An 18,693-nucleotide genomic window follows, 5' to 3' on the forward strand; every position below is an offset into this window, starting at 1 on the left:
GGACTGCCTCTGGAGTTCACTTGTCACCGGCGTACTTCTTAATTGGCTGACGATGTGGGCTCGGTGACGTCCGTGCCCTGCGCCCCTCCCCGACAGTTACCCCATTCACGCCGCGTCTCCTAATCATCTCCACCTTGCTTGTCGTGTCATTCTCTTCGGGGGGGGAGAGAAAAGTCCCTCTAAAGGGGTCCAATGCCGTTCACGCTGAGGTGCAGAGCAGGTGCTCTGTGGAGGTCAACCTGGGGTTTTACATAACCCTATTTCTGAATGCTTCAGATAACTACTGGCCACATTAGGCGGATATTGTTTTTTTAAATATTGTTTAAAGCACTACGGGTATTTATTTGGCTCAAGCTGTGTTTGAGTTTGGAGCCTATTGACAACATTGTGCTCTTGAATATGATGAATCTGGCCAGAAAGAAGAAAAAGAAGATCCCATCTCAATGTGATGCTGTCTGAAATAAATTCTCACTTCATTTTTTGGCTTTAGGCAATGAGTGTATTTAGGTTGATCCAGTTTTATATATGCTGAGAAATCAATAAGTTATCATCAATATGATTGCCTATACCTCTTGTACCCTGCTGATTTACAGTTTTCAAGAAAAAAAACGTCCAAGTCATTACATATGCAATTTCAACCTTCATCTTGAGATCCAAATATGGTCTGTCACTTTCAGGTTGTCCTTTTTGTACCTTTTGTCAGTAAGTAATCTGCTCATCATCAGGGGTTATAATGAAGGAAATGTTACCCGACCAGGCTTTTGTGTTGGCGGAGGTCGTTTAAATAATGGTTTCATTACGGAGACCTTAAGTTTCTTTATACCTGTTTGAAGTCACCTACTAAAATGTCACTGACATGATGTCCATTTGAAAGAATAGGGGATTTCTGTGCTTTTGTTAAAAGACCACGCTTACCATTTTTAAAGTCTGACTAAAGACTCATTGGGCTATTTGCATAAAAAGCCTGCTTTGTGTAATTTTATTTCTGTGCAATTAGATTAGAAGTTTGACTTTTGATTTATAATTCATGCAGGCAAGATTCAGGCTTTGAAGTTGAATGCCTCTTTAATATGCAAAATGTCTAGAGCATATTGAAATGGTGTTAAAACACATCCTATTCATGAGCTACTAATTAAAGGCAGGGTGTGGAGGATTTGTCTGTTTGTTAACACAACATTCGAGGTTGGCCCCTTCTCCCCGACTCAGTTCTCCAAGCCAGTAGGGATGCACCAGTACTGGTACTGAGACTGACTGAAATGGTTTGATAATCATATTATTATTATTATTATTATTTTGAATTCAGAATGACCAATGCAAAGGATATTTGCTTAGCGTGCACAGTATTTGTGTTCAGACAGAAGGATTAAGCGGAGCTTCGCTATCAGTCGACACCAGTTGCGGTTGCAGCCAGGGCAGAGCAGAGTATACTGGGGGGAGGGGGAGGGATAATAGCTGAAAAGGCAGCGAAATGGAGAGAAAATGGAAAAATGAAGGGAGATCCACACACTGCTCGAGGGTCAGTGGCTGACAGAGATTGATTGTCATGTGTAAACCTATACATGTGTCTTTGCCTTCTTAGACATAGACAATAACTTGATATATTGCGGAATAGTTTAGTTTTAAATTTCATGATGCCTTGATGACTCCTAATTAAGAATATGTTTACTCTTTTGAAATATTTGATTGACAAATGAGTAAATGCATGTCAGACCAAAGAGATTGTCTCGTTAATATACACATTTAAAATGGTTACATATAAAACGGCGCAAGATAATACACCCAAAACGCTAAAAGCATGTTTTATTCCGTGCTTCGGTTTTTAGTGTCATTTCTCTCTACAAATATTGCCAAGCAAACAAGGAAGCTTGTCATTCTGTCCTAAATATTGGAAATCGAATGACTCACAGATCACAGCAGCAATCTGGTAATTTGTCTCAGAGGGTGGGCTGGAAGCATGGAAATGAACACTGACTCCCTCTCCTGTGCAACTAGAGCCCCTGGAAGGTACAAAGTACCTGCTGATCAGACAGCGTAAATACCTTCTGCTCAGTGATGGGGGATTAACTGCGTATCCTCCTAAGCCTTTTGTCAATAAAAAGTATAGTAAGGCAGCGTAAATATGCTATCAAAGCAGCTGTGGTGATACTTTGTCCGTTTCTTTTCTTTCCTTCTTCCCTCGCAGCCGTCCCCTTCCCGCCCAGTCACCGGCTGACGGCCAAAGAGGTGTTCGACAGCGATGGGAAGCCCAAAGTGGACGTGCTGAAAGCCCACCTGACCAAGGAAGGCCGCGTGGAGGAGGCGGTGGCCCTGAGGCTCATCGGAGAGGGCGCCTCAATCCTGCGTGCAGAGAAGAACCTGCTGGACATCGAGGCCCCTGTGACCGGTCAGTGGTCAGAATTTAGCACAATGGGTCAACTATTCGGATCGTCGAGTTCATGACACAAGGATTATTGCCTTCCACATCGTGAGGGTTTGCTGGCTTTGTTTAGTCAAATGTGAGAGCAAACTGAATCCGGTCTGCTACTTATTTAAAGTTGGCCAAAGGCGAGACATTGGAACGCGTCACTTTGAGACTGAAGAGCATTTTATTCATTCTTTAATTAAAATAACCGTAAACTTCCAGGTAAGATTAAGAGCTCGGAGGAAAAAGCCTTTTTTTAACGAATTTAACAAATGAGCGACGAGGATCCTCTTCCAAGGACGAAAACAGTGTGCAATACATTTGGACGTGGCAGAAGAAGCTCCCTAACCATCCAGCTGTTTCCCTCCTCGTTCATCAACCTCATTTCTGAGTCTGCCGTGACGACGATACACGACTCCAAATCACATTCTAATTATGTATTACCCGAAAACAACTTGTGCAGAACTGTCTGTTCTGTGTCGAGTTTATGCAAACTAGACACTCGAATTGTGTGCAATTGGAATCGTGCACTCTGGGTTATTTGCAGAGTGGTCTGCCTGCTTACATTTTGTTTTTTTTATTAAGTGAGTCACTGTGTCTCCGAGCCACATGTGGGCCATGTGGCCAGCCATAGCAGTCTGTTTTATATAAGGAAACACACAGGTTTAGTTCATCCACATTTCCAAAACTAACATTGCCTGTTAATGCTCACTCCATTGACCGCTGCGTGAATTGAAGCCCAGTTGTCACACGGATGAAGCTCAAACGACTGTTTGCACACCCGGCTGGCTTTGAAAACACTGAGTTAAACGCGACTAATTCTCTGTTTTTCATCCGAGTTGCTAACGAGGGCGGCAGAAATTGGGAGGGGGGGGGGGGGGAAGCAATAAAAGCAGAATATTTTCATCTCATTCATCATTTGTTTGCCCCCTAATTTATCCACAATATTTATGGATTTCCCATTTGAGCTCTTACTCGGCCTGAAGAGCGGCCCTGAAGCTGAAGTTCAACTCATTTGCGGCGGCCTCGCTAAGGGAACACGGCGTGGAAGGAGGCTCGCTGATGCATATGCACTCACCCAGAACATCTATTGTTGTCTTTCTTCCTGGTCAAGTGCCCTGTTTTGTCCATTAGACTTTCTGATGAGGTTTCTTTGATGTTGTTGTTGTTGTTGTAATCAGAGGCACTGACGTATTCAAAGGATTTATGGTAACCCATCATCATTCACGAATAAGAGATTGTTCTCCAGATGCAGTCCAGAGTGGCCTATGCTCATGGCCGCCGCCGTGCTTACTTAATTTCATGGACGCACTGCCCCCCCCCCCCCCCCCCCCCGTTGAATAAAGTGCGGGTCTCCTGTGTTTACTGAGGCCTTTTGCAATAATAGAATATTTTGTGTGGCTGTTCAAGAGAGTGAAGCTTAACAAAAAGATGCAAACCGGTTGGACAAAAGCCTTATTTGCTGCTTTGGTCTTCATATTTGCACACAAGCAAGGGATTAGCAGAAATCCTGTTGAACATTACCAGATTTTAAAATTTTCGGCCACATATAAGGGTAACTTGCTTTCAAAATATTTTTGGGTGGAGGGGACAAAGGGAAAATCTGTCTCCTCAAAACTATAACCCATCTTATTCCACTCTAACTCTCATATTCAAACAAATTGTATTTATCTTTAGTTTAAATTTTAAATGAAAGGTAGATGAAATCCAGCGTTTTGATTGGTTGAGAGTCCCGGGGGGAGCATTATTCAGCGATAATGTACAGTTGCTGTTCACATTGACATGTTCCATATCACTGCGCACTCAAAGTAAAAGGTTTGATTTTGCTCGATCGTCAGTTGACATCTCAGCTTTTAGCTCGGTGGCGATCGCCAAAAAAAATCTCACCAATGATCTGTTTCGGGAAATGTGAGCGTTCGCAACCGGACAATTAAAGTGGACGTCATGAGCGATGTGAATGAATGAGATGGTGAGAGATCTTGCAAGGGGACCCAGTACTCTTTTCATGCACATACGGGGACTATTTTTCTCTAGACTGATGAAATGCGATCCACAACGTTTACTTTTTTCTGCTGAAAGGCAGCTATTTACTTAGTATTTATAATTTCGCTGGTAACCCTCGAACTGTTACATTATTGGACAATAAGGTACAGCCTCTCGTACATTTATTGCTTAAATCATATATATATATATATCCCGGAGTATAGAACGTCCGCACATGGCAGCCATCTTGATGCGGTCAGTATGCAGTGTCATAAATACATTGTTTGTACCTATTTTTTACATTACATAATTATTCATATTATGTATGCAGCATCATAACTACATCTCTGACGTTTTAACAAGCGAGCTGACCGTACTATATATATATATATATATATATATATATATATGGCTTAAATCATTTTATTTCCACAGGGAAACTGTTCTTTTATCAAACCTGAACACACACGCACAGTAAGGTAAATCTGTGATCTTTCTCTGAGCAAATAGAGAACTAGTGACAGTTCATTACATAACACGTCAATCTGAATGCAGTTTAAAAAGTGCTCGCGCTGGATTCAAAATACGACGGTTGGTGTGATGCAAACGAGGGAGTTAATCCGACATGTAAGCACGTGTTATGTTCTTCCTTGACCTGATGCAATCTGGTTTCTGGTGTGTAAACAGAACACTAACTCTGACCTTCAGGTGCGGCGAGGTTGTCGTTTAAAACCTTAAAAGCTCAGTCACGAGCCAAAGTGTGTTGACTTTAGATTTGAGAACTGCTCAGCGATGGTGTCGGCCGGCAAACCTCCTTCCTTTGTTGTGTTGCATGGAAACGGTGGACTGCTCCTGTGTGTGTGTGTGTGTGTGTGTGTGTGTGTGTGTGTGTGTGTGCATGCGTGTCTTTGTGTGGCCGCACTTGTGTACGCGAGCGCGGCGGTGAAGCACTTCTTTCCCTCCCACTCGACGCCCCTGTCTCAACCCCTCTCCCACGCAGCCGAGTCCTTCACAGCGAGGATTTCTCGCTCTGCGCGTGCACGCCATCGCACTGTGTTTCCCCCCTCGGGGCACGCTCACAAACTCGCACGCACACCGCTCACATTTCTTTGTTTCTCTCCCATTCCCCCCGGCTGCCATGTTTTATCCCGCTGTGTTTTTCCCCTCTGTGTAACATCCCTCCCCGCTCTCTAGAGCACCTGCAATTCTAACATGACCCGTTGGTCAGCCACACTTGGCGAGTAAATATTTATCATTGATGCAGAGCACCGTGACAATATCCACTATCTCTTCTCACATTCACATAGTGACTTCCTGGTCGGGGCCAGATGGCATATACACACACCCCCCGTGTGTGTGTGTGTGTAAGTGTGTGTGTGTGTGTGTGTGTGTGACGGCCGAGCTGGCTTAGGCCACAGAGTACATGCTGCTCCCGTGGCCCATCGTTCGATTTCCCGCCCCCCTACAGCCACATCGCCAGGCAACAGCGAGCTTTTACACTGTTCATACACCTGTCTGCAGTGCGGCCGAAGCCGAGAAGGATAAAAGTGGCTTTTTTTTTTTTTCTCCAGGACACGCCGAGTTTTGGCAAGATTGAGGCATTTCAGGAGCAGCGGGTTGGGGAAAACCAAGTCTGAGATATTTAGTTGTAAAATATCTTTTAACATTTGCACATTTAAAAAAACAAAAAAGGCCTTAATCAGATTTGTGCTTGCTATGCGCAGCGTTTCTAGGTCGTTAAACCTTTCCTTTTCAGTTTGTCACAAGGGCTTTTTTCAATGAGAAATACACTGAGAGCCAGATGGATAAATCGTCGGGTGTGATATTAGCTTATTGTCGTTTTTTACACTCTGCCATATCGATTGGTATCCGGCTCACAAATCCATTATAGGTCGCCCTGAAATTCATATTCCTGCCACGGTTTACACTCGAGAGTTTTTTTTCTTCTTCTTTTTTTTGGAAGGCTAGACGAGAATAACAAAACAAAATAATCAAAGGTCTTTTCTCAAATGTCTTTCTGTTTTTGTATGTAAAACACAAGCGTCATAAAATAACCAGAGGTTCACGCCAACTCCGTCACTTGAAGTTCCTTGAGATGTCCGGCCCTAAATCAGTGTAAAATTTACTGTCTGCTGCTGTGCCTGAAATGGCGGCTTGTTAAAAATCCCGTACAGTTTGATGTTCATAACAGATTGCGAGCTCCACCAGCGCCCCCCCCCCCTCCTCTGAAGCTCTGAAGCATATAAGCTCTCGGAGAGTGGCATCGCTCAAACAAACGGGGGTATAGTTATCATCCAGTCTCAATCAAAACACGATCTAGCGGTCTGCTCTCGCCGTGGATTGCTCTCGCTCAATGAGCCTGCGCGGCCTCGCCGAGTGGCCTGTGTAGGTTCTGAAGCCAGGTTGTGTAATGCCTACCACCCACTCAATAGCTGCTGCTGCTGCTGCCCGCTGATACGCTGCTACTCAGGCAGATCACTTCAGTGCACGGGCAGGAGATGGCCAGAACGAATTGTGTGTTTTTTATTCTTCATTTTTTTTTTTTTTATCACTCCTGATAATGTACTCCCACCTGCTCTTCTGATGTGGGCTTCGGTTCCCACCTCGTTTATTATTATTTATTTTTTTGTGCTTTGTGTGACAAGCGGGAGGGAGGCGAAATAGCACGTCTGTAGGTGTACCGTTGCACAGCGATGGACGGGGATTGTGTGTTTGCTGTGATAAAGCCGGGGGCCCCGAGCTGGAGGAGTGAGCTGTTGCGCCGTCCATTTTACTTTTTTTTTTCCCCCACTCCTGGAACCAGCCTCGTTCACAATGAACGTTGCATTTGGTGTTTGTTTTTCTTTTTTTTTCTTTTTGAAGCCGGTGATTAAACTCGCGCCTTCCCCGCTGTTTTTCCTTTAACTGGAAAGTGACGGCTTTCCGAAAGGTCAGCCGGAGGCGCCGTCCTCCCACATGCGGCGTATTTGACGCGTGCTCCAGGTGAAATCGCAGTGAAATCACCTCGTTCTACCCCCCCCCCCCCCCCCCCCCCCGCCCGCCGCCCTCCTGCAAACCTGACTTGCGAAAACGTGCAAATATTGTTAATTGTCCTGTGAGCGCTCCATTTTCCCAATAATTGCTCACTTGGTGGTCATCCCGTTCAGACAGAGCTGTACTCCAGGGCCCAAGGAAATGCGAGTGGTTTTAGAACAATGACTGTGCAGAGAGGCGATGGCTGCCCTCCTGCACCCGTCCGTGTTTGTACGCAGCGGATGCATTGCATCGTTTCCATGGGTGCTGCTCGTAGAGGTCAGCTGGTGCTTAGGGTTGCTTTGAGCATTTGTTTCTATAGCAATAACCGGCCTAGTTATTCTGGATAAAAGCTGATGGATTCAGTTGATTGTCTAGTTTTATTTCATCTTGACGTTAAGTGGTACATTGGGCACTAAAGTGAATCCTTAATGGTGGCCAGGAAGCAAAAAAAAGCAAGACATTACAAAAATGATCTGCAAAGGGTGACATTTAAAGAAAAGGGCTTTCTCGCTATAATTGCTGTTTGTTTTTACGGTTCTACATTTGGTTTTTGATTGGAGGTTTTAATGTCCTTCACTTGTCCAACAAATGCATGGTTTATCCATGCAGGTGAAAAACCTGGTATTTGAATAGTTGAATAAAGGCAAGCACAAGTTTTTCTCTCAATTATCAGTCATTACATGGACACATAAAAGGAAAACAATGATGCATAAAACATTTTTGCACAAATTTAAGGGTTTTTGTAAAAAATCTATCGACTCGCACTCTTCACTTACTGTCACCTACTGGGTTGTTAATAAAAGAGGTAGTTGAATAATGACTAATATGGTAGGAAGGGGAAAAACAAAAAGCATGTGAACAACCCACCAACACATCTTATTGAGTACATACTAGCTTACAACATTGGTATGTTTTTAAAGGATTTTTTTTCCCTTTCTCCTTCTTTTATGAAATCCCGTCAACACAAGCATGGCTTTTGGAGATCCTTGTGCAGATGAAAATGCATCAACACAATTGGGGTGATGTGGCCGGGTTGCATGTTGCATCGGACAAGAAGCAGTGATCTCTGCAGCGCATTCCGACACTTGTTCTGTTGGCAAGGTTATTTAGGCAAGGTCCAGCATCGATGGACCTATTGCAAGATGTGCCGGATTATTGGGAGCCCTTCACAAGGAAGATAATTGCATGAAAAGGCTAAATTGGACAAGTTAAAATGCAACACGTTTGCACTGTGCTTTCGTTGCCGTGATCACAGGAGGAAATCCGGGCATCTTCAGACACAAATGACGCTTTTTTTTTGCGGTTGGTGGACCAGTGCAGATAGAGATGTCTCCTGGTTAGTGGAAGGTTTACAATAGTCAAGTAGAGCAGCCTCATAAGACTCGTAACTCTGATTAATTGCTCTCCGACGTTGTCCTCCAGCTCCCTCTAATTGGATATCTCACTGAGACTTTTTCACTGACTCCTAATCGTAATTCCTTCTGCGAGATACAGTTCCTAAAGCGGTAAATAGTCTCACGGAAGAAGAAAGTGTCCTTTTTTCGATAGATTAGATTTCGATCCATTCACCCTTTTGTTAATGACTTAACTAACTTTGGTATAGACAACTCGGGGCACATTAGAATCCATCGCCATGCCTTGAGTTCATTCCGATCACATTTGATGTCGTTGATCGTTGTCCTCGCTCTCAGGAGGGAAGAAGGTGACTTTTCCAGCTTGTTGGTTGTAGTCGAAAAAGGCTTTCAGTGCGTTGAATGGCTGTTTTGATCACACCGGCTGGTATGGATTTGAATCCGGGAATTTAAATGTCTCGCCATTTGCTGCCCACGGGGCCAGTCAATGTGACATCTCAGAGGTCAGGGACGAACCTACACCAGACACCATTTGACAGCCTTTAAATGAAATACGAAGCGCTGCGTCAAAGAAATCCCAAAGCAGTAAGAGCGCTGCAGTAGCAGCTAGAACAAAGTCAGTAAATTGGCCCGATAGACAGAACCGGAGGAAGTGTAAAACAAGCACTGCGGAGCTGGAAATGATTTAATGGAATAAACGTTTAAACCCAGGCGACTACTTCACTGAATAATACATTTTTTTTTTCTGCTTTTGTATTCGGTGTCAGTAAAACAAATTTGACTGTATTCTGTGTCTATTTTGTCGTTTTCTTGAGTAAACGAGCGTCTCCTCAAGGAAACAAGACGTCGATAGAATGTTTAAGGGCCAGGAATTTCCCATTAAAATAAATAAATAAAGAAACCTACGGATATATCGCCTGCGAGTCCTCGTCTATCTGTGCACAGAAGACTACTGTGTACTAATACTCTGTAAAGCTACCATGCATTTAAACTGGATCTACTTTCCAGCAGGTTTCAGCTGGCGCCCTACCGACATGCTGTGTGGTTAAATACTGTTCAGGATTTCCGGGGTTGAGTCTTCAGGTCCCGCTTCACGTGTCCCAAACTAAGCCTAATGTCCCATAAGAGAAAGCCACTTGGTGGATTGCGCTGGTTTTTAAAAGCTAGTCTTGAGCTACCTGCCCATCTTTTTCAGCCGCGAATCTCAGCTTAAATAAATGTTATTGTGATGCAAACTTCATAGTTGTTTCTTTTTCTCTCTAAATATCCTGTGGTTAAATCCCCAAATTCATGTGTTTTTTGTCATCCAAAAGTGGATTATGCACAATAAGGGAACCCCCCCTCCCCTGATGATAGTTCTCAATAATCCATTTTCGTTTTTTTGTGTAATAACCCTCTGAACCAACCTTCAGAGTAACTAAAAAATTGACCTCGGGCGCATTAAATCAGACGCCCCCACGTGCACCCTGTCAGTCGATGGCAGCAAATCTTCCGTGGCCTCTGCTCCCCTGTTCTCCTGGGAGAGTAATAGTGTGATGTCCCATTTACCAATCCGGGGTTGATTGATTGTTCCTGATTTGTGATTTTGTTCCCCCGACGCTCCTTAACAGCCCCCCCCCCCCCCATCATGCTGTCGGCGCTATTGGGATGAAACTAATGCGTTCTGGGCATTTTTCTGTTTGTAATTGCTATCACTTGCTCAATCTGTAATCGCATTTCACAATACATCCAAATGGAGAACCACTGAGAGCTTTCCAGTAGTTTCGGGCCAACCAACTTTTTAGCGCATTTGGCAAGGATGCGTTCAAATTGCGAGCCAGTTTAAAAAAAAAAAAAAAAAACGAGGGTTTGCCGAAAGAGGATGTGGTGGAAAAGCGAGCTGCAGCCAGTGCACGTGATCCCTTTGCCGATTGGTCAGCTACTTAAATAATGAAAATAGTATGCACTGAGGTAAGAGTTTTTGAGTGAGTGGAACTTGTCTGAAGATTGCAATAACACAGGGTTTTCTTTGTGATGTTGTTCGTGGCATCTCAAGCGGGCGGCAATGTTGGGTTTGGAAAATCTCCTGCTGGCCGGTTTTCTTTTGACGTTGTTTGGATTTGAACTCTTTGCATAATTTTCCTTTACGCCGACTTTGGTCCGATGCTTTTTTTTTTTCAGTCACAGATGAGCAGCTTGTGTTCATAAAACATTGTTCAACAAAGCAACCTGATTAAAAATGACACGGTGAAGCGCCAGATACACTGTTGTCGCTCTTATTATGCAAACCCACCAAAGTAGAGCATTTCACACGTACACGATGTCCATGCATCGCCCCTCACCTACATGGGGAAATAAGCAAATAGCCTCGCAGGATGTCGTCTCCTGTAAAAAAAATAAAATAACAGCTTTTCTGATGTGCCTGTGTTTCTTATTCCAGTGTGTGGAGACATCCACGGGCAGTTCTTTGACCTGATGAAGCTGTTTGAAGTGGGAGGATCACCAGCATCCACGCGCTACCTTTTCCTGGGGGACTACGTTGACAGAGGGTATTTCAGTATTGAAGTAAGTCTGGGCATTTATTTATTTTTTGTCCACACAAGGGCCTAATCAAGTGCGACACACTGTGTTTATTAATAGCTTTCTTTGAGCGAGGATCAAATCAAGCTGCAGATATTGGCGCATTGATAGGGCTTTGTAATAACTTCAAATATAGCCCAGTTAGCAAATCGCCGTATCGCAGGGTTATATAGAGATAGTCTTTACTACCATGTGAAACACAAGTATGTATTCTGCAGCTGCATTTTTAGAATGAACAGATCTGTATTTCTTTCTTACTACATTTATTAATAAAACATACTGTAATGGAGTGTGCCGTGCCCGTTCTCTGATGTCTCCTCTGAAGGATTGTCATGTCCTCCAGCAAGCCTGAACTATGTCACAAAATGTACTGCATGAATGTTTAATGATAAGCGGAATTGCTTGTAATGGGCCATCTGTGATATAGACAAAGTCTGACTTGTGTCCAGCATTATTTAAAGATGACAACCTAACTGTTCCCCAACCCTTTTTTGTGCTTCTTTGTTTCAGTGTGTGCTGTACTTGTGGGCCTTAAAGATCCTTTACCCCAAAACACTGTTTTTGCTGCGTGGGAATCATGAATGTAGACATTTAACAGAGTATTTCACATTTAAGCAGGAATGTAAGTAATGCTCACTTCATTATCCATATTTTTCCACCTTGTGATCGAGATGGAGTCCACGCATTCTGATCTGTGACTCCTTGTATAGATTTAAGGGAGCTCCGAGTTATTCTTTCTGAAAAGCTGTTGACTATGCCTCCAGTTCAGCCATCGACCTCAAACACACCACGATATTTGCCCTTTGCGATGTGTTCGGGAGTCAGAATTATTTCCGTTGCACTCTGCCGGAGAAGAGGGCGGGGTGGGGGTGGAGGAGAAGGAGTTGTGAAATTATGCTTTTTCTTAAAAAATGTGTTTGGGAGGTTGGATGGCACGTTGGAGAGCCTCTCCTTCTACAGGCTAGCACACTGCGAGCCTCAGTGTATGAGGAGCTATGTGGTTTGACTTGGAATGCTTACCTTTCCCTGCCCTGTCTCTCCCCTCCTCCCCCCCCCCCAACCCCCGCCCCATGACAGGTAGAATTAAGTATTCAGAGAGAGTGTATGACGCATGTATGGACGCCTTCGACTGCCTTCCCCTGGCCGCCCTTATGAACCAGCAGTTCCTGTGTGTACACGGAGGACTGTCTCCAGAAATCACAAATCTTGACGACATCAGGAAAGTATGTGTCTGATTCGAGACCACTTTCTTCATCATTTCATAAAGCTACAGTTTGCTTGTGCTCGCTTGGCGTGTGTGTGTGTGTTTTGACAGCAGGGGGGCGTTAATAGCTTTAAAAAAATACAATTGCAGCTCCCTGAAAGCCTTGTGTACTTTCTGCATTCATTCAAAGTTAATGAGGAGATAACTATTTGTTTTAGCATGATTGGCTGTGTAAATAACAACCTCGGGTTGCAATGCCTGAAGTAATTCTCCCGGACGTGTCTCAATTACTGCTCAGGACTTTGACACGAGAGAATGTAAGCACCAGGTCTGTTCTTTACTCTGATTTAAAAAAAAAAATGTAAATGTTAAAGAGACCAAACCTGCTTTCAAACTAATTTAATACTTGTATTTTATGGCAGCAATCACAGGGCATGCATAATAGAATGTGCTCTATTGAATTGTCCATCATTCTACTCAGCCAGTAATCTACAAACTTTTTGAACGAGAAAGATCTGTCCTTGGATGTCATTTATGTTCCTTTGTTCCAAGAAATACGGCTGCCATTGAGTTGTTGTTTTTTTCAATGTCTTTTCAAAAAAAAAAAAAAAAGCCTTCCTTGTATTGAAAGCCGAGCGCTGCCTTTGATTACGTCCTCCACACCGTATATTCTAAATATCCCACTCCTTTCTACCCTGAATAGAATTCGAAATCACTTCAGCAAACACGTGAGCCAGAGTCCCGATTTATTTCTGATCACGGCGGCAGCAGCAAAGAGATGGCCACAGTGTCTTCTCTGCAGCAGAGAGCGCGCTCCACGTGCATTCACCCAGTCCAACACAGCTGACACAAGTCCCAATTTTTCTTCCACAGTTAGACAGATTCAAAGAGCCCCCGGCATACGGACCAATGTGCGATCTGCTGTGGTCCGACCCCCTGGAGGACTTTGGGAACGAGAAGAGCCAAGAGCATTTCACACACAACACAGTGCGAGGCTGTTCCTACTTCTACAGGTCAGTGGTCCGTCTCTTAAAGTCCGAAAAATATTGGATTTTTTTATTTCGTTAATGAACTAATTACTTTTGTAATGCTTTAAATATATCATAAAGCATTCCAGTTAACAGCCAGACAGCTTGGTTCTCCACTAGCATTAAATGGCATCTGGAGTGTTTGGTCTATAAGACTCACATTAAGCCAGACTGTGGAATTAAATGCATGTTATCAGTAACCATAATCATAAAGCACATTTATCTTCATTTAGTCTTCTGACTAGTTTTTAAGAAAAAAATATAATTAGTCTTTTTTTTTCTTTTTCTGTGCTTTACACTGTGTCACAACACAACATGTCACTACATTTTCCAAAGCCCAGTAATTGAACTCAAGACAGATAAGGAAGTTGCTCAAGTACTCAATTAATCATCAAAAAATGTTTTAAGACGAAATGAGGGGGAAAAAAAAAGCGAAGTTGATGAATCACGAACCCCGGCTTCCTAATTTCCCAACATTTGCGAGAACGTGGCGGACACCGAAGAACCCCCAAAGTCTCCTCCTTTGGACGTTCACCACTGTTTACGCAAGCCCCGGCAATTTACCGCCAATCGAGTGACTGAACAAACAGAGGAAAGGCACGTGGCCGGCGGATCACGGCGTCACCAAATGTAATGAACTGGCACATTACCAGAAGTCTCTAAATGCGCCCGGCGCTCCCTCCACTCATTACGGCCCGAGCAACGCTGGCCCGCCGGCCCCGGCGTGCTCGGGGCACGCGGGCAGAAGTACTCCGAAATGTCCCGAGTCTCCCGATTTGCATTTCCCTTTTTCTCGTGAACAGGTGTTTCATAACCACTGACTTAATAGTATTTTAATGTCCAGGCTCAGAGATGAACTCCCTGCGCTGCTCCTGGTGTGGATGTGTGTGTGTGTGTGTGGGGGGGGAGAGGGTGTTTTGCCTGATGGTCTTGACATCTTTATGTGAGCCATTACACTGCAGCTGAGGAGTGAGCCAACAAACGATGTCATGTAATGCCAGGTTTATAGGGCCCTATATTCCTTGTTTTGTGTTGAACAGTACTCTGGTCAGCCTGCTGTCACTTGGTCGAAATTCCTCCCGCCGTCTTGTTTTCATCAGGGTCCCTCTTGTCAACATCTGCCCAGGGCACGGTGGCTAATTGGCATCACGCTGGCATGCAGGATTTATGAGACAGTTTAAGCCAGATGGAGAGCAATTCCTCAGCTCCCCTAAAACATTCAGCCGCTTTTTTAAGCTTCTGTCTTGCAGCAACCAATAATTCCCCCCCACCCTCCCCACGAGCGCCATAGGCACGCTCGTAACTCTTTTATAAACGCAATTCAGCCGTGAAATTGCACATGTTTTGAATACGGTGCCGTCCATTTTAGCCGCCACTCAGGAGCGTGAAAATTGTCCGCCTGATGTGATTTTTTTTTTTTCTTCCTATTTTTTGTTTTGTTTGTATGTGTATTAATTCAAGCTATTGATATCAAACCTAATGAGAAGCTTTCATTTTCACATAGCAAACATGCAAAGTGATACCAATATTGCACGCATTCGACACTCCTCGCGTTGTCCAAGGAGCTCATTAACATCTGTGTCCTGTTGTCAGACAGATGGGAGACGCTTGAAACTAAAAAAAAAAACTCAGCCGAAATGTATCTTGTCTGCAGAAGGGCTCCATATGGCATGTATCTAAATCCGTTGCAAGAAATCAAGTGAGAAATAAAACATTTATTCCTTATATCCCCCCCCCCCCCCCCCCCCCAAAACTGATTACGTCTTTAATTCCCTCTCGGTGACAGCTTTTCCAATCCCTCCCAGCAGATGTTTGTTGTGAGGTGTGCATGTGTTCTCTAATCTACATGAACCATGATCGTTAATGACACTTTCTGAACTCCTCCAATTTTGAGTTTTTACAATTCAAATGTTGCATATTTTATCTCTGCACCACGCAGGGTTTCTGACCGTGCAATGATAAAAACAAGCCAGTCAAATTAAAGTTAATGTACTTTAAATAACACTTTTTATGAGCCTGTCTCAAAGACATTTACATTAAGAGATGCAATAAAGCTGCCATAAAAGCATAGCATTTCAGTCAAACTTGACTGAAAGGCCGCGCTTGATTTGTTTTGCAGGATTAAAATCAAAACAAATCTTGGTGCTTTTCCCGAGAGGTCGGAAGTCAAAACGTATGGTTTGGTTTTTATTACTTCGCGTGGGCGTTGTTCATTGTAGTGCTCCGATTTTGCCGGGGCGTTGAGCTGGGATTACAGAACTTAATACTAAGTCATAACTGTTGTTTTTTTTTTTGAACAAACTAAAATCCTTTGAATCCTTGAACAACCTCAGATGTCGCGCAATTTGAGACAACACTCATTGTTGTGTAGTGCTTTGGGATACAACGGTAAAGGTGTCCCACGTTCGCTGCGAGCTGTCTCTCACTTTCTCATCGTGTGCAGAGGAGAAGCCGGTGTTGAGAAATAAAAACCGTTGCAGCATGGAAAACCCGCGAAAGCGCGCACTGTAGTCTGATGGTCGGCAGGATGGTTTTTAGTCTCCCTGCTTACAGACCGAATCGATCAGCGTGAGCATAACACGCGCTTGAACACTCCCGAGCGATCTCCCTCTTTTCGGGGAGAAGCGGTCTGCCATGAATCATGTGTCATGCTTGACGTTCTCCTTCGGAGAATTCTTTCATTCTCCAAAAAAAATCCACCGTTTGAAAAGGCTCGCAAAGGCTCCCCCGCCTACAGCTTGAGGGCTTGTTTAAAAGTAAAGCACATTATGGGTTATTGTGAGGATTCTGATACCTTGGCTGGCAAATGCGTTTTGAATCTAAGTCAAATTTGAAATTGATATGAAAGGCCACCTTCCGAGGCAGTATGCCTGCTTTCTAAGCCACAGTTGGTTTTTAGAACAGATTTAGCTTGAACCCAGTGTTGTATATCCACATTTTCTCTGAGCACAATCAATAATACCAAGAGCTTATTTCATTATTTCTATTGATTGTTCTCCTTGATAGGATTTTTTTTTTTCTTGATGTATGAGTAAACCAAATGTTTTTTCCCCTTCATTCAACAGCTACCCTGCAGTCTGTGACTTTCTACAACACAATAACTTATTATCTGTTATCCGGGCCCATGAAGCGCAGGATGCTGGGTAAGTGTTGTGGCATTTCTCCGTCTCCCGTCACACTGTCACGCGGCAGAATGAGTCAGTCCCGGGTATTAAATCAAAAGCCACCCTGGTGCTCTGGTGGGTTTTACTCGAGCCGGCTTCCGGTGCAGTCTGAACTTCTTATAGACGTGTTAATCCAAGAAATGAAAAGCGACTCCAGCCTGATGGGACCTGTAGGATCCAGGCAGACCAGTTTGAAAAGCTGGAGCTTGATTGTGTGACTGTGTTTACTTCACTTTCTCCTGAAAAGTAGGATTATTTTTGTTTTCAACGGGCAGGTGGGTGGATGGATGTGTCAAGCCAATCTCCCTTTTTAAGCAGGGTTGAGGCGGGGGATGGGGAGGGGCTAGGGGAGGGGGGGGGGGGCACACAGTTGTTTACCATTCCCACCTGCAGCGTGGTCACCAGTGGAGGCGTCTCAGGTGAGGCTGCAGCCCCGAGCCAATATAGACGGCAGGGACCCTTTATGTTCTGTTTAAAAAAATAAATACATAAATACAAACGAGTTTGCTGCAAATCCCCTGAAGCTAGTTCACCTCAAAACAGGTGTCCAAGCCACCAAACACGGCCCCAGACCTTCCCGGTGGAGCCGAGGAGGGGGATTTGAATGCCGAGGTGACTACTTTAGGGCATGTTTAACCTGTGACACAGGGATTTACTCCCCTGAGGCTGCGCCGAGCGGCCCCCCATTGTTGATGCATCGACTTACAGGACAACCACACGCGAGCGTGGGGAAAACAAGAGGCCATAAAAACCGCCGCTGCTAATCGTGCCTCGAGGGGGTTGAACACCAACGATAACTCCACGAAGCACAAGGTCGTCACGTTTCCTAATGCGTCTCTCTCTCTCCTTTGCTTTACCAGATATCGCATGTACAGAAAGAGTCAGACCACTGGCTTCCCATCCCTTATCACGATCTTCTCTGCACCCAACTACCTAGATGTCTACAACAACAAAGGTAAGCGGCGTCCTCAAAATGAGAAGTTTTTCCATTATTCGCAGCATTTGGGACTTTTCTAAATACTTTTACTATGCCATTTTGATAGCACGGCAAGAACTCATTAAGAGCATTACCAATGTTCTTTTCCATCTAAGAGTATCAGGGCCAAGGTAGAACACGCCAGCTGACATTGCTTACTGGGAGCTCACAAGCCCACCTGTTTTTATCTCTGGTTTAGACTTGAGGAAAATGTCTGGCTCGCTTTTTGGTTCAGTTTACACTCCCTTCCCTCTTCACTATGCTTTGGCTCTTCACCATTTTGCACTGGGCAAGCAACACACAAATTAGTTTTGGGAAATTGATAACCAGGGCGTTTTATTTTTGGCTTGGAAGAGTGAAAGCTCCATAGAGTTGAACTGATAGTACTGACAACTTCTTACGTTGTTTTACTGGCGGTAGGTAATACAGAAGAAAATCAGCCCTTTACAGTAACACGAGCACATTTACAGTGATGTTGATGCATGCATCCCACCTTCAAAAATAAATAAACAATTTTGTCGTAAGCGGTTGTCGGATAACCATTTTTAGACACAGAAAGTTGCCTCCAGTGTCGCGCTCGTTTAGTGACAACAATCCGCGCGACATTGACATCGCTCACGTCAATTCTCGGATCGGGTCTGGCGAGAAATGAAGTGGCGTGCCTCCGGTTGGCTTGGCACCTGGTGGCGCCCTATGCTGTGCTGCCGTGCCTACGCAGCAAGATAGGCTTGCCGCTGTGCTTGGAGTCAGCACTTTTCCCCGGAGAACAGACAGTATATTGCTTGGGCTGCGGGGGCGGCGATGGGCCAACCACAGGAAATGGAAATGGGAAGGAAAGAGCTATGGCGCTGGTGCACGCTGTTTTTTTTTTTGTTGCAATTCCTCTGGTTATGAAATGCCATTACCCGAGGTTTGCAGTGCAGAGCTTTCCGTGTGAGTATCTCTCTCAAGGGAGCGGGGGCCGTCCTTTTCTATTTTCTTTTGCCCCGTTTGCAGGTGTGTTTAGTTGAT

The 18,693-nt window shown here is 44.3% G+C and overlaps 1 protein-coding gene across 7 annotated transcripts in view; it reads left to right on the forward strand.

Moving 5' to 3' along the window:
* LOC119221816 (protein phosphatase 3 catalytic subunit alpha) overlaps nucleotides 1–18,693 on the forward strand; it is a 53,249-nt gene that overhangs the window by 18,758 nt on the left and 15,798 nt on the right. For all 7 annotated transcript variants that reach the window (XR_009955919.1, XR_009955920.1, XM_062561217.1 and 4 more), the window contains exons 2-8: nucleotides 2,183–2,383; nucleotides 11,171–11,295; nucleotides 11,821–11,932; nucleotides 12,388–12,533; nucleotides 13,388–13,527; nucleotides 16,608–16,685; nucleotides 17,567–17,661. Coding sequence is in view for 5 of the 7 variants with exons in the window: in XM_062561217.1 (XP_062417201.1) it covers nucleotides 2,183–2,383; nucleotides 11,171–11,295; nucleotides 11,821–11,932; nucleotides 12,388–12,533; nucleotides 13,388–13,527; nucleotides 16,608–16,685; nucleotides 17,567–17,661 (897 nt within the window). In the remaining 2 variants the exon portion in view is untranslated. The remainder of the gene's footprint in view (nucleotides 1–2,182; nucleotides 2,384–11,170; nucleotides 11,296–11,820; nucleotides 11,933–12,387; nucleotides 12,534–13,387; nucleotides 13,528–16,607; nucleotides 16,686–17,566; nucleotides 17,662–18,693) is intronic.

Source organism: Pungitius pungitius, chromosome 1, assembly GCF_949316345.1.
Source record: "Pungitius pungitius chromosome 1, fPunPun2.1, whole genome shotgun sequence".
Taxonomy (NCBI): Eukaryota; Metazoa; Chordata; class Actinopteri; order Perciformes; family Gasterosteidae; genus Pungitius; species Pungitius pungitius.